This window comes from Hippopotamus amphibius, chromosome 9 (assembly GCF_030028045.1).
Source record: "Hippopotamus amphibius kiboko isolate mHipAmp2 chromosome 9, mHipAmp2.hap2, whole genome shotgun sequence".
Classification (NCBI taxonomy): Eukaryota; Metazoa; Chordata; class Mammalia; order Artiodactyla; family Hippopotamidae; genus Hippopotamus; species Hippopotamus amphibius.
The window spans coordinates 101,727,649-101,744,480 of record NC_080194.1 but is presented as its reverse complement, the minus strand read 5'-3'; the positions used below and the strand labels follow the sequence as shown (position 1 = coordinate 101,744,480).

The 16,832-nt window shown below is 35.8% G+C and overlaps 1 protein-coding gene across 3 annotated transcripts in view; it reads left to right on the top strand.

The window, feature by feature from the left end:
• Positions 1-16,832, top strand: part of CUL5 (cullin 5) — a 90,967-nt gene that overhangs the window by 58,145 nt on the left and 15,990 nt on the right. For all 3 annotated transcript variants that reach the window (XM_057748173.1, XM_057748175.1, XM_057748174.1), the window contains 4 exons: positions 843-936; positions 2,320-2,450; positions 3,061-3,168; positions 5,691-5,755. In XM_057748173.1, the coding sequence (XP_057604156.1) occupies positions 843-936; positions 2,320-2,450; positions 3,061-3,168; positions 5,691-5,755 (398 nt within the window). The remainder of the gene's footprint in view (positions 1-842; positions 937-2,319; positions 2,451-3,060; positions 3,169-5,690; positions 5,756-16,832) is intronic.

Below are 16,832 nucleotides of genomic sequence, written 5' to 3'. Positions count from 1 at the left end.
TGATCTTTTAAAAATTACTTGGAGGTGGGGAATAGAAGCTCATTACATTTATCTGCTGTTTAAAGCCTTCCCTACCTATTAGAATAAAGTCCCAAACCATAGATTTTCATTCATAATCTGGATCCAGTCTACCTTTCTAGCTTTCTCTCCCACTGTCTCTTCACTGCCTGATTCAGCTTATTATTCTTAGATTACCCAATCCATTTTAAGATGTTCAAGATCCAATTTAGATTTCATCTTGTGGATGAGACCTTTTTAACTACCCCCCCAAAACAGTAATTCCTTTGTGTGTGTGTGTGTGTCTTGCCACTTAACAGAGTTGTATTTATTAGTTTGACTCCCTCCGCACCCTCACTAACACAGTGATCTTCTCCAAAGCAGAGGTTGTAGCTTATTTTTGTTTGTATCCTAACACTTCTTAGCAAAGCAATGAAACCTACTATGTGTTGAATGAATGTTCATACTTTTTGCATTTTAGAATCTAATTCCAACACAGGTTTGTCTCCAGATAAGAGTTCAGTAAAGTTTATTTTTTCATTTTGTTTTGGATATTAAAATTTTTTTTCCTCCCCTTGTTGGGGATTTTTTTAAAATTTCTAAAGAGAATCCAAGTTCTGTAGCCTTTTCCTTAGGGGGGAGTTATTTTTTGCTAAAGTAAGGTAAAATATCCATCTTCAACAATCCTTTAGTAAAGGTAGGTAAAATCTACTTTCAGTATACTTAGTTTTTTGCTGTTGTTGAACACTGTGGTTTTTTGGGAACTATAAAGAAAAGTGGAGTGGAATAGATTTGTGCCTTATTTGTGCTTATAATAGCCTTGACCACTTTTTGATGTATTTCAGCTCATGGAATGCTGTGTAAATGCCCTGGTGACATCATTTAAAGAGACTATCTTAGCAGAGTGCCAAGGCATGATCAAGCGAAATGAAACTGAAAGTAGGTAAAACATCACATGAGGTTCTTATACTCTAAGAGGATATCTTTGAAGCATATCACTTTTAATAAATTACTGTTAGATCATTCTTTTATACATAGATATTTTTGTTATGGCAAACGCTTCATAAAGAAAATGATAAAAAATATTTAGCATAGTTAGAAACACTGTAAAGAAGATTATAAACTTGTATTTTAAGCATTTTTCCCCCTTAGGTATCAGTATGTTTGTGTGTACTCACGTGCGAATTTCACTTTGTTCTCAAAAGTAGAACTCTGCTTTTAAAGTCTAATTTAAATGGTAAACATACGGTATAGGATAGAACTAGGTAATTTTGACTTTTGTGTGGAATCTTGTGGCAAATATTTTTAGAAAGTAATAAAACACTCTGCGTTGGTAATCTTTGTCCCTCTCCCCCCAAATATCTTACAATTTAAGATTTCTGATGTGTATTTTTTATTACTTAAATGTTATGTTTTTATTACTTAAATATGATAAAGTTATATTTTAGGAGATAGCAAGTACATTAATACCAAAACGAATACAGTAAAAATTACCCATATTCCTTACTACTCAGAGACAACCACTTTTAACATTTTGATGTATTACTCTCTAGGTTTCATTGCATAAAATTGCAAAGTCCTGTTTAATCTCTAGTTGCATTTCAAGTATGTATTTCAGTTCACTTAAGTCTGTACACTCTTCAGAAGTATTTTTGTAGTAAAAGCAAGTTTCTCATTTGGCATAAATGAAATATTTGCATTTCTGTAAGCCAAACTAAGTAGAGTTATGTCTGATCCAAGGTGGGTTCCCTTCCAAAGGGCTTATTTAGTGGTAGCCGTTCTGTGAGGCAAGATGATTATGATGGTCAATTAAATGGGATAACAGAAGAAAGTGCTTTTTTGTAAATTGAAAAATTCTTTATGAATACAGTTTTATATTGTTACTTTGAACAATCTGGGGACATGTTTATTTTACCCCTTAATGATGTGGCTGTGTATTGTGTATTTAATATTGCATCTACTTTATGAAATGTACTAACCTTCTATGGAAACATTTGTATTTCTTAAAATAAATATATTCCATTTCACTGAAGGTCAAATGACTCACCTTTAAGAGGAGTTGGGTTTTGCAGTGTATGATCATTTTAATTAGTTTCTTTTAAAAATAATTTTTGTCAGACTGAGACGGTAGATCAGGAAGTTATAGTACTTATTATAACAACTTCTAAACTATTGTGCCCACAGAATACTACTTTGCAGCTATTAGCTTCCAACTGATATTTCCCCACACTCTTATAGGCATTCTAGATCCATGATACAAATCAAAGAGAAAATTTATTCTGATGGATGAAATGATTACCTGAGTGTGTTCTATCCTTTCAGAATTACATTTGATGTTTTCATTGATGGACAAAGTTCCTAATGGGATAGAGCCAATGTTGAAAGACTTGGAAGAACATATCATCAGTGCGGGCCTGGCAGATATGGTAGCAGCTGCTGAAACTATTACTACTGTAAGTTTTCCTCAATGACAATGATAGATGTGTATCAAAGTTATTTTGTAAATGCAGGATCAGGTATTTAAAATAGTAATTGATGGCAAAACAGTAATGTTGGAACACCTTTTCAAAAAATTTTATTTAATTTATTTATTTTTTGGTTGCGTTGGGTCTTCATTGCTCTGCGTGGGTTTTCTCTAGTGGCGAGCAGGGGCTACGGTTCATTGCGGTGTGGGGGCTTCTCAGTGCGGTCGCTTCTCTTGTTGCAGAGCAGGGGCTCCAGGCTCACGGGCTTCAGTAGTTGCAGCAGGTGGGCTCAGTAGTTGTGGCTCATAGGCTCCAGAGCACAGGCTCAGTAGTTGTGGTGCACGGACTTAGCTACTCTGCGGCATGTGGAATCTTCCTGGACCAGGGATCTAACTGTGTCCCGTGCATTGGCAGGTGGTTTCTTAACCACTGCTTCACCAGGGAAGTTCCTGGAACACCTTACTTAAAAAAAAAATTTCAGAAAATTTCCCAAATTTTAAAGCTACATTGTTTTATTAAAATTATGTTTATATTTTCTTATTTTTTGTATTATTCTCTTTTTAAAAACTCAACTTAGTGTGAAACACTTTATTTTTAGGACTCTGAGAAATATGTTGAGCAGTTACTTACACTATTTAATAGATTTAGTAAACTTGTCAAAGAAGCTTTTCAAGATGATCCACGATTTCTTACTGCAAGAGACAAGGTATATATTCCTCTTTGTTAACAGTACTGTCATAATTTAATTTTAATAAGAAACTTGTATCATTATGCTATTAAATTACAAATTAAAAAACCTAGCAACTCTGATTTTTCATCAGTGGAGGGCAACCATATTATATTTGGTTTCTTACATGCTTCTGTAAGCATTGGGTATGCTCGTGAACCAGAATTCAGCTAGAAAGTTGCTCTCTTACTCATTTTTTCAAGAATGTTTTTCTGTTTTCGAATATTATTGATTACTGAATTGCTGTTCACCCTTCCTTTAAGATTCAAATCAAAGTATACTTCTCCTGGAACTTCCTTGATACTCTGCTCCCACATCCTATCCCAAGCGGAGTTGATTTCTCTGTCCTGTTTCCTTTCCTGTTTCCTTGTGAGAGTTATATCACATTTATCCTTGCTTTCCATATCTTCTTTCCCATCATTATAGTCAGGATAATGATAATGAAATACAGTATTATCCTTAGAGTTGTATCTTTTTAAATGTCATAAATCTATCACTAGAAATTACTATTAGTTTTTCCCCTTCTTCAGCTGCCTTTCCTTACTTTCTAAGTGAAATTTTTTTCTAGACTCTAAAAAGACAACTTTCTCCAGTAGCTTTTTTAAAATTCGTTTTCTGTCTGTTTTTAGATAGATAAATAAATGGATAGATAGAAAAAAGCAGGTAGGTAGGCGGGTACATAGGTGGATAAAGTAGGAAAGGGGTTAAGGGAGTATGGAGGTAATGAGGTCATTTGAAATATGAAATTGAGTAGCCTGCAAAGGTTTTATTGAGGTGACATTCAAATCAAGACTGAAGTTGATTAAGGAATAAGTCATGTGGCTATCTGAGGAATAATACTCTAGCCAGACGGGACAGCAGATGCAAAGGCTCTAAGGCAGGATTATACCTGTCATGTTCCAGAACCAGAGAAGAAAAAGATCACTGTGGCCAGAGTGGACTGAGTGAGGGGGAGAATAGTAGGAAATCAGAGATAGCAGGGGGCCAGATTATGTAAGACTGAGCCATGGTAAGGAGTTTCGTTTCTACTCTGAGTAGGGTAGAAAAGCATAAAAAGATCTTGAACCAAGTGACAGGATCTGATTTACACATTTTATCAGAAGCACCTGCCTGCTACAAAAAGAATAGACTGAAGGGGGCAAGAGAGGAAGCATGAATATGGGTTAAGAACCTATTTAAGTAATTCAGTTAAGTGAGGATGGAAGCTCTGCCTAGAACAATAGTAGGTGAAGGTAGTCAAAAGTGGTTGGATTTGGATTATATTGTGAAAATAGACTATACAGGACTTGCTAATGGAAACAGATGTGGAATGTGATAGAGACTGGTCAAGGATGACATTCAGATTTTTGTTCTGATCAATTAGAAGCATATATTTGCCAAGATGAGGGAAGATGAAGACTTTGGGAGAAGCAGGTTTTGGGTAGATGGTTGAAGAGAGATTAGGAACTCAGTTCTGGACAAATTAACTTTGAAATATTTATTTAAACATCCATATAGCAACATCAAATCTGGAGCTTAAGGGAGGGGATGGGCCTGCAAAAATACATTTGGGGGCTTCAGCATATAAATGGTTTTTAAAGCACTGACACTGGCTGTGATCTCCAGAGTAAGAGTGAAGATAGCAAAGAGAAGAGATCCAAGGACTGGCCTAAAGTTAGTTATCGGAAAGATAAGGAACCAACCATCTTTCCTGAGAAGAGAGGAGAATGAGTGGAATGACCAGGAGAGTGCTGTGCTAGAAAACACGTGGAAAAAGGACTTTCCAGGAAGAGGGCATGATCTGCTGTTGTAAAATGCTGCTGATAGGCCAGATAAGATGGGGATCAGCCGTTGTCTGCAGCAGCATGAAAAGTCGTGAGTGACTTTGACAAGAATGTTTGGTTGGAGTAGTAGTGTGAAAGCCTGGTTAGAACAGTTTCAAATAAGAATGGTGGTGGAGAAATTAGTGACAGTGAGTTAGATAATTCTTCTAGGAGTTCTGCTTAAAGAGAAAGAAATACAGGGCAGTAAGCTGAAGGTGGACAAAGCCAAGAGAGAATTTTTAAGATTTCAAAAATATGCATATTGTGGCTGTAGAAATACTGGAGAGGGGAAATTGATGATACAGGAGAAATAGGGAATTTTTATTACTTTCAGTTTTCTCAATGAAATAGGAAGCCATATCATCAGCTGAGAGTGTGCATGGGGGAGGAAATATTGGAGGTTTGACAAGAAAGGAAGTGGCATGAAAATGTTTTCTAGGAGAATGTGTGGACAAGAGAAAATGTTATGCTTGTCAGGCAGTATTAAGACCTCACTTGATAATAATGATAATCATAACATGACAAAGAGCATGTCAAAATCATTGACTTGAAAAATTCTATCAGGCCAGATATACCATTAAAAATAAAAACTTATATTTTATGTATTTTTAGAATTTTAATAATTTATCTACCTGTATTTTAAGAAACATTAGAACATTAGAAATATGTTCATATTTTATTTTACATTGTTATTTGCAGGCATATAAAGCAGTTGTTAATGATGCTACCATATTTAAACTTGAATTACCTTTGAAGCAGAAAGGGTAAGTTTTTTAAGTAGTATGTTTAAAATTCTCACTTTTTATGGCATGTATAATATGTTGTTGGATATGCAAAGTGCCCTGTTTCCCTAATCCTATCAGGTTTTTTTTTCTTTTATGATTTTTGCTGCCTTTGATTATTAAAAACTCTATCTTGATTTTAAATTTTATATTATCTCTTATGACTAAAGAATGTTGACATTTTTTAAGTAAAAAAAAGTTTTGTTCCTAATCTTTTCGAATCTCTACTTGTTTTTCCCTCCTCAGTGTTCACCAAAGTTATTTTATAACTTACAAAAGCATGGAATATGACTCTATTCACCATAATGATTAAAAAAAGGGAGATCACTTTTAATGTAAATTTTTGTATTACTGTTTTTTTTAGTTGCTCTCTCACTGGTGAGATCTTATCTCAAGTAAGATGGATTCATTTGTGCTAACTAGTATTGCTAACTAATATAGAAAATATGAAAATGAAAATTGAATGAAATGTTAATTAAATTGAGCTAGTTATAGTATCTTCAGAGTTGTACTAAGTAGCACTAAAGGTTAATTGGAAAAGTCTTCTTTTGTAATTTTAAATAAATTTTATACATAATGCTAAAATATTTGAAAATAGCATTTCTCAAGAAGGAAAAGTAATTGTTCAGGACTTTTTTTTTTTTATTCATTTTCATTTTGTATTTTTTGAGCCATGTGAGTTATTTGAGTGCTATTACAGTGGAAGACATCTGGGTCATATAGTTTTATAGTAATTGGCATTGTTTACAAGGGCATTTATTGTGTTCTCTTTATAAATATGAAACATATAACAGTACATCTTAGAGATCTCTTCATATGAATACATAAAGGTCTTCCTTATTCTCCCCTGCTCCCAACATTTTTTAATGAAAATTTTCAAATTTAAGAGTAAAGTCACTCTGTTGCTTTATTATTAATGTATCTTCCTATGCCTCTGTCAGTCAACTTTAAGTGCATTTCAAAAGAAGTTGCAAGCATCGGTAACCTTTACTCCCTGAACACCTTAGCATGCAGTCATTAATTGAATTTTGTGTTTGTTTTGAGATAAGATTTATGGATATGACTGTAGGTAAACTTTAACTGTATAATTTTGTGAGATTTCACAAATGCCTATATCCCTATTAAGATATACAGTATCTTCATCATCCTTGAGAGTTACCTCAATCATGTCCATTCCCAATCAGTCCCACCCCTACCCCTTCCTCCTTCCAGAAGGTAGTTATTGTTCTCATTATTTCAACATAGGTTAGTTTTGCCTGATCTGGGACTACATATAAATGGAATTCATACAATATTTACTTTTTGTATAAAGCTTTTTTCAACCCAGCATAGTGTTTTTAAGATTTATCCATGTTTTTGTGTATCACAGTGGTTTGTTTTCCAAAGTGGTTGTACTGCTTTATACTCCCACCACCAGCAAAATATGAGAATACCACATAATCCTTGTTTTCACCAATGTTTAGTGTTGTCATTTTAATTTTAGTCATTCTGGATGTATGTAATATTATCTCAATATAGATTTTGATTTTTTTTTTAAGATTTTTTCTTTTCCTTGATGTGGACCATTTTAAAAGTCTTTATTGAATTTGTTATAATATTTCTTCTGTTTTATGTTTTCATCTTTTGGCCCTGAGGCATGTGGGATCCTAGCTCCCCGACCAGGGATCCAACCTGAACCCCCTGCATTGAAAGGCATAGTCTGAATTACTAGACTGCCAGGGAAGTCTGATATCTCAGTATAGTTTTGATTCCCATTTCCCTCATGACTTGATATTGAACACTTTTTCATGTAGTTTTTGATATTATATTTTTCTTTATAAAAGTGTTCAGTTTTTGCCTGTTTTTTTTCCATTGGGTTGTTCCTTTTCATTAGTGAGCTATGAGTCATGTATTCTGTATATAAGTCTTTTGTAAGATATATGCTTTTCTTTTGTGAATTTCTTTTAAAATTAAAAAAAAATTTTTTTTGTTTGTTTGCATTGGGTCTTCGTTGTTGCACGCAGGCTTTCTCTAGTTGGCGAATGGGGACTACTCTTCATGCAGTTTGTGGGCTTCTCATTGTGGTGGCTTCTCTTGTTGCAGAGCACAGGCTGTAGGCGCATGGGCTTCAGTAGTTGTGGCTCACGGGCTCTAGAATGCAGGCTCAGTAGTTATGGCACAAAGGCTTAGTTGCTCCGTGGCATGTGGGATCTTCCCAGATCAGGGATAGAACCCGTGTCCCTGCATTGGCAGGTGGATTCTTAACCTCTGCGCAACCAGGGAAGTCCCTCTTTTATGCATTTTGCTTTCTGTTTTTCCTGGGAAACTTTTGTCTACTTCTACCACTAGGACAAGAAGATAACCTTCTATTTTCCTCTAGAAGCTTTATAATTTTTAGCTTTCACATTTAAATCTAAGAGCCACCTTGAACTGATATTTGTATATAGTGTAAATTAGGGATTAAGTTTCATTTTTTTCTTTTCTGTGTGGATAGCAAGTGTTTTCATCACCATTTGTTGGAATACTTTCTATTCCCCACTGCATTGCTTTGGTGCCTTTTATGAAAAATCAAGTGACTAAAAATATGTGTGTTTTTCTGGACTTTCTATTCTATTCCATTGAAACTTTTTTTTTTTAAGGGAAAGGTGTTGCCATTTTATTTATTTTTTATTTTTTAAATTTATTTTTTGGCTGCATTGGGTCTTTGTGGCTGCGCGTGGGTTTTCTCTAGTTGGGGCAAGTGGGGACTACTTTTTGTTGTGGTGCACGGGCTTCTCATTGCAGTGGCTTCTCTTGCTGTGGAGTACAGGCTCTAGACGCACTGGCTTCAGTAGTTGCAGCACTCGGGCTCAGTAGTTGTGGCTCTCGAGTGCAGCAGGCTCAGTAGTTGGTCCACGGCACACAGGATCTTCCCGGAACAGGGATCAAATCTGAGTCCCCCTCGTTGGCAGGCGGACTCAACCACTGCACCACCAAGGAAGTCCCTATTCCATTGAATTAAATGGGTATCCTTAGGCCATTACAAATAGTCATGATTAGTATAGTTCTTCATTAAGTCTTTAAGTCAGCTGGTATTTGTTCTTTTTTTTTCTTGAGTGCTTTTGATATTCTAGTATTTTGCTAGTATATAGAAATATGGTTGATTTTTGTATATTGATCTTCTGTCCTGTTGCCGTGTTGAAGTTATTCTAGTGATTCTTTTTTAGATTTCTTAAGAAAGCCTTTGTGTGTAAAAAATCATGTAATCTCTGAATAAGGCAGCTTTATTTCTTCCTTTCTCATCTTTATACCAGTTATTTCTTTTTCTGGTTTGATGCACTGGCTAGGATCATAAGTACAGTGTTGAATAGAAGTAGAAAGAGTGGGCATAGTTTTAATAATGAATGACTTTGACTTTTTCCGTGTTGAAATGACCATAAGGTTTTTCTTCCTTATTCTTTCGATATGGTGAAATACATTGATTGGGGGAGGGGGTGGGGAGATAGAAGAGAGATTTATTTAAAGGAATTTGGCTTATGTAATTGTAGGGGGCTGGCAAACCTGAAGTTTGTAGAGCCGGTTATCAGGCTGGAAATTCTTGGGCAGGAATTGATTCTACATCTTTGGGCAGAATTTCTTCTCGGAAAGAAACTTCAGGGAAACCGTTAGTTTCTTGGTCTTTTTTTTTTTTTTTTTTCTTAATTTTATATTGGAGTATAGTTGATTTACCATGTTGTGTTAGTTTCAGGTGTACAACAAAGTAATTGTTATACATATACATACACCCATTCTTTTTCAGACTTTTTTCCCATATAGGGTTGTTGATTGTCTGTTTTATATATAGTAGTGTGTATATGTTAATCCCAAACTCCTAATTTATCCCTCCCCTTTCACCTTTCCCCTTTTATAACCATAAGTTTGTTTTTTAAGTCCGTGAGTCTGTTTTGTAAATAAGTTCATTTGTATATTTTTTTCAGATTTCACATGTAAGTGATATCATATGATGTTTGTCTTTGTCTGACTTACTTAATGTGATAATTTCTAGATCCATCCATTTTGCTGCAAATGGCATTATTTCATTCTTTTTTATGCTTGAGTAATATTCCATTGTATACACATACCACATCTTCTTTATCCAGTCCTCTGTCGATGGACAGATTGCTTCTGTCCCATTTATTTTTGTTTTTATTTTCCTTACTCTAGGAGGTAGATCCAAAAAGATATTGCTGCAATTTGTGTCAGAGTGTTCTGCCTATGTTTTCCTCTAAGAGTGTATAGTGTCCAGTCTTACATTTAGGTCTTTAAGCCATTTTGAGTTTATTTTTGTGTATGGTGTTAGAGAATATTCTAATTTCATTCTTTTACATGTAGCTGTCCAGTTTTCCCAGCACCACTTATTGAAGAGGCTGTCTTTTCTCCATTGTATAATTCTTGCCTCCTTTGTCATAGATTAATTGACCATAGGTATGTGGGTTTATTTCTGGGCTTTCTATCCTGTACCATTGATCTAGATTTCTGGTTTTTTGTGCTAGTACCAGACTGTTTTGGTGACTGTAGCTTTGTAGTATAGTCTGAAGTCAGGGAGCCTGATTCCTTCAGCTCCATTTTTCTTCACTCAGGATACATTGATTTTTTTTTTTTTTTTAAGAAATCATTTAACCAAGGTTGAATTCTTGGGTTAAATTCTACTTGGTCATGATGTATTATTGTTTTTATATATTCCTGGATTTAATTTGCTAATGTTTTGTTAAATATTTTTTGTCTATATTTTTGAAGGATTTACCACTTTCTTTCTGGCTTTTGTGCCTTGTACAGTTTTCATTTTATATTTTTGTCATTTTCTGGTTTCAGGATTATTCTGGCCTCATAAAAAGGATTGAGAGTTATTCACTCCTTTCGTATGTGTTGTAAGAATTAGTTTAATTGGCATCACTTCTTCCTTAAGTGTTCAGTAGAATTCATTGGTCCGGGAGTTCATGGGCAGATACTGATCACAAGTTCGATTTCTTTAATAGTCACAGGGCTCTTCAAATCTTTAAATTTGATCTAGTTGTAGCTTTGGTTAAGTTGTGCTTTTCAAGGAATCTTTTCTTCTCAGTTGTTGAAATAATGTGCATGAAGTTCTAAGCCTATTATCCTTTTCTCTTTGGAAATACGTTAACTTTTTTTCAGGAACCATTTGAGAGTAAATTTTTCATTATTTCAAATACACTAGTGTATATTTTCTACAAGTATAATCACAATACAGCTATCAAAGGCAGAAAATTGTCTTTGATGCATAATAAATATCTACTCCTCAGATCCCTTAAATTTATTGACCATGGTGTAATTTTTTTTATAGCAAAAGGGTTCAGTACAGAGTCATGTGTTGCATTTAGTTGTTATATTTCTTTTTCTTTGGTCTGGAACTCTCTCTCCTTTGACTCTCATGGCCTTGACATTTTTGAAGATTCCAGTCTGATTAGTTTTTAAAATGTCCCTTCGTTTGAGTTAATCTGATGTTTTTTATGATTAGATTCAGGTTTGCATCAGACCAGGGATTGAACCCAGGCCCTCAGCAGTGAAAGCATGGTGTCCTAACCACTGAACCACCAGGGAATTCCCCTGTTGTATCTTATCTGAAGGAGGGTGCATGATTTTGATTTATCCCAGTACTGATTTTGTTTAGTTTGATCACCTGATTAAGTTGGTGTATGCCAGACTTCTCCACTCAGTTATTCTTTTTCTGTTTGTAATTAAGTACTTTTTGACAGGTGCTTTAAAACTATGTGAAGATCCCATCATTGCTCATTAAATTTTCAGTTCATACATTGATTTATCATCTCCATATGGACTCATAGTTTATCACTTTTATTCAATGGGTTATAATTGACTTTTTTTTTATAACTATCTCATTTTTTTAAGAACTTTTATTGAGATACAGTTGACATACAATAAACTGCATATATTTAAAGTGTACAATTTGATATTTTTTTCCTATTAGTAATGTATATATGGCAATCCCAATCTCCCAATTCATTTCCCTCACCCCCCCGCTTTCCCCACTTGGTGTCCATATGTTTGTTCTCTACATCTGTGTTGTTTTTTTTTTTTTTGGCTGTGCCACACAGCTCACAGTATCTCAGTTCCCCGACCAGGGATTGAACCTGGGCCACAACAGTGAAAGCACCGAATGCTAACCACTAGAGCACCAGGGAACTCCCATAATTTACTTTTATTCTTTGATTTTCATTTTTTTCTCTTTGATTTCAACTTTTATTTTTGCTTTAAAAATTAGCTGTATTGAGGTCTAATTTACATGCAATAATATTGACCACTTCTAAGTGTGCCATTTGGTAAGTTCTGATAAGTGTATAGAGAGTATAACCAGCACTGCAGCTGTGATTCAGTTCTTCCAAAAGTCAGACACACGTTGGGGTAAGAGACAGTCTAGCAGTTCCACTCCTAGGGGTATACCCAGGAGAAATGAAGACACGTGTTCACATGAAAATTTCTGTGCACATGTCCATGGCAGTATATTTTGTCATCCCAAAACGTTCCCTTGTGCCCCTCTGTAGGCGTTGCCTTCTCCCGCCTTGTCCTTTCTTGAGTTTCACATAAATGGAACATCATGGCGTGCGGTCTTTTGTGACTGCTGTCCCTTATGTAGCATGAATATGAGCGACGCATCCATGGTGCTGCAGGCATCACAGCTCGTCCCCCTCACTGCTGAGTACTATTCCATGCAGTGAATGCACTGCAGTTTGTTTACTCACTCAACAGTTGATGGACATTTGGATTATCCTAGATTTCACTAGTGGGAGCTGGTTTCTGGGTCCCTTTAACAGTAATTTCTTGCTTTCTTTTTGGCATGTGAGGATTTCAGATTCATTTTGTTCTTTCCCTTGCCCAGCTTCAGGGTTAGCCATTTTTTCACCAAGCCCTCGTTGCTTTTAGTGGACGTTGATATTTAGTGGACAAAATCTGGTGCTAAGTATATTCATTGCTATTGTGGTGTCACTGCTCCTAGAGCCTCTCAGTGAACAGACTATAGATACACATATGCATTAATGGCTACAGTACCGGCCTTGTTTCTTTGTGGATGCATTCCTCACCCTGCTGAGGCTCTGACTCCCCAGACTGGGCCACCCCTACATGAATGCCTTCCTCATCCAGCTGGAGCCTTAATGCCTCCCATTGTGCCTTCTCCTTGCACGGATATCCTCCTTAACTGTTTGGTCTCTTCATAGCTGGCCACTCCTTCATGTAAACACACCCCTTACGTGTTTGGTCTTTGATGCCTGGATTCTAGTAGATGTCTCATTTTCCAGGCTTAGGCTATGACACCCCATGCAAGCCTGCAACCCTGCAAGAATGGCTCTTTTACTCTGCTTGGGCTTTCATGTTCTTGGTTAAGTTTATTTCTAGGTATATTTTTCTTTTGAATGTTATTGTAAATGTAATTCTTTATATAATTTCTTTTTGGATTGTTCATTGCTGGTGTATGAAAACACAACTGATTCTTATGTGTTGATCTTATACCTGCAACTTTGCTGATAAATTCATTCATTGGCTCTAGGAGCTTTTTTGTGGATTCTTTACTACTTTATATATAGAAGGTCATGACATCTGTGAATAGAGATACTTTTACTTCTTGCTTTTCAATTTGCATATCTTTACTTTTCTTGCCTAATTGCTCTGAATAGAACTTCTAGCTCTAGATAGAACTTCTAGCACAGTGATGAACAGCAGTAGTGAATGTGGAAATGTGGACATCCTTGTCTTATTACTGAGTAGTATGTTAGCTATAGTTTTATATATATATATATATATATATATATATATATATATATATAAAAAACTTTGTTATTCTTAATAGCAGCATGGTGTTATGTCTGATAGATATAGCATAGTTTAATTGATCCTTTATTATACTTTGCTGTTACTAATAGTGCTCCAGAGAATAATATTTTATATCTGTTTCTACAGTCTAAATTCCCAGAAATGGGGATTACTTAATTTTTTTTATTCTAAGATGACCATGTCCTATCTTTAGCTCCAGATTAAGTAGAAAATTTCTGTGGAATAAAATGAGTATTATTAGCTGATTCAGGCAGCAGAACATGAGTGCTCTGGCTATTGGAGGTGGTAGGCTAATGTTCTAGAAGAATAAAGCTACTAGCAGCATTCAGGTTATTTGGGAGGCTCACTTCTGAGGAGGAATATAGTAGTTCCTGGTGAGTCAGTGCTTCCACTGAGAACAACCAGGAAAATCAGGTACATTTAGGAAATAGTCATATTAATGTTATCAAAGAGCTAAGTTATAGAAATGAGAGAAGCCTTCAGAAGTTAGCTGAGGCTTTGTAGCTATATGTTTACCTGAAAAGAAATAACTGAGAATTAGGTTTGGCTCAGGCTGAGCAGTACTGCTGGGGGACAGTAGAGCTTTTGGTGGTCACACAGGGCTGGAATGACAAAGCTTGCTAGGTTCTCAATTGAAAGCCCAGGAGGGACATTCCTTAGATTCAGTGGCTAACCAGAGGTAGGCGGATTCTTACCAAAACTACAACCCATCCTTGGATTTGGATTAAACCCAATTTGATTGGATTAAAGTGATCAGTCTCTTCCATAGCGGAACAAAGGGTGAACACACTTTTTTTTTAAGCTTTTTTTTTTTTTTCCAAATTTATTTATTGTATTAGGCTATGTTGGGTCTTCATTACTACACACAGGCTTTCTCTAGTTGCAGCGAGCCGGGGCTACTCTTCACTGCGGTGCGTGGACTTCTCAGTGTGGTGGCTTCTCTTGTGGAGCATGGGCTCTAGGCATGCAGGCTTCAGTAGTTGTGGCATGTGGGCCCAGTAGTTGTGACACGCAGGCTTTGGGGCACATGGGCTTCAGTGGTCGTGGTGTGTGGGTTCAGTAGTTGTGATGCATGGGCTTAGTTGTTCCGCAGCATGTGGGATCTTCCTGGACCTGGGCTCAAACCGGAGTCCCCTGCATTGGCAGGCGGATTCTTAGCCACTGCTCCACTAGGGAAGTCCCTGAACACACACTCTTATTGGAAGATAAACATCATCTTGTGCCTCTGTGATTTTTTTTTTTAATTGAAGTACAGTTTATTTACAGTGTGTTAATTTCAGGTATACAGCAAAGTGATTGTTATACTTTTCAGATTCTTTTCCCTTATAGGTTATTACAAAATATTGAGTATAGTTCCCTGTGCTATATAATAGGTCCTTGTTGGTTATTTTATATATAATACTGTATATATGTTAATCCCAAACTTCTAATTTATGCCTCCCCCTTCCATGATTCTTTTTTATATGCAGTGCCTAGTATTTAGTATAACATTACTAGTCCTGTGATGGCAGAGAAATTTATGGTCAAGTAAGAGGAAAATAATTTTAAAAGCAGACTCTCAGATGATCCCAGTATTGGAGTTAGCAGATAAGGGCTTTAAGATAATTAAGATTAATAGCTTAACCACAGTGATACACCACTCATGCCCACATTAACAAGTCTTGGTGAAGAAGTAAAAAGAGATTGGGATCACGTGTATAGTTGGTGTGTAGCTACTATGGAAACAGTTTTGTAGTTCCTTAAGAAGTTTAACATAAAGTTAACATGTGACCCACCAGCGCCACTCAAAAACTTGTACATAAATGTTCATAGCAGCATTATTCTTAACAGCCAAAAAATGGAAGCAACCAAATGTCCGTTATCTGATGAATGGATAAGAAATGTGGTATATCCATGCAATGGAATATTATTCAGTCATAAAAGGAAGGAAATTCTGACATATGCTACAACATGGGTAAAACCTTGAGAATATTATGCTAAGTGAAATAAGCCAGACACAAAAGGACAATTTTTTTTATGATTCCACTTATATGGGGTATCTAGGATAGGCAGATTTATTGATACAGAAAATAGAATAGATATTACCAGGGACTGGGGATAGGAGGAAGTGGAAGGTTATTGTTTAATGGGTATAGGGTTTCTGTTTGGAATAATGAAAAAGTTCTGGACGTAGATAGTGATGATATTTGCAGGACATTGTGAATGTGCTAATGCCACTGAGTTGCACACTTAAAATGGCTAATATGCTAAATCTTTGACCACGATAAAGGGATAATTTTTTTTTAAGGAACAAACATATGTGCTGTGATCCTGATGAATCATAAAAACATTATGCTGAGTAAGAGATACCAGTCACAAAAGGTCACATATTGTGTGATTCCATTTATGTGAGATGTCCAGAGTAAGGAAATCCATAGAGACAGTAAGGAGATTAGTTATAACCAGGGACTAGGGGGAAGGGTAGCTGGGGAATGAGATTCGAGTGCTAATGAGTATGAGGGTTTCTTTTGGGGGTAATGAAAATGTTTTAAATTTTTACTTTGATAATAGTTGTACAACCTTGTGAATATACTTTAAAAAACATTGAATTGCACAGTTTAAATGGATAAATTGTATGGTATGTGAATTATATCTCAGTAATAACCTTAAATAGATCGTAAATAATGAGTAAATAATACATATTAATAGACAAACAGGTGGAAATTATTATCTGAAGAAAGGTAAAATATGTATAGCAGCATGTAATTGGAATCATATAGAACAGAAAAGGAGGCACAAGCTATTAACCAGAATTTTTCCAAGTTGAGAAAAGATGCCAACTTTTATATTCAAGCATCTAGTTGAATCCCATTCATGATAACTACAAATTAAGCCATTCCTAGGTATATCATAGTAAACTGCTAAAAACTGGGAAAAACAAAACAAAACACGGAAACAGCCAGAGAGTAGGGGGAATGACACAATACCTTCAGAGAAACAGCAATAAAAGACTGACAGCTGTCTTCTCAACCTGCTGAACTGGAGGAAGGGAGATAGACCACTGCAGTTATTACGGCAGTTCAGTCAGAAGCTAGGCATTGGCAATATGATTAGATTGGAGGAGATGGATGGATTCTTGTGAGGTATATTAGTGGTCTTTAGACTGGCTGTGTCTACCTCAGGAGATACAGAAAGAATTCCCAAGAGTATGCCAGTGTAGATACTTTTAAGGAAATCACTTTCTAAATCCTCAACTTCCACATCTACTTTTTTTCTGAAA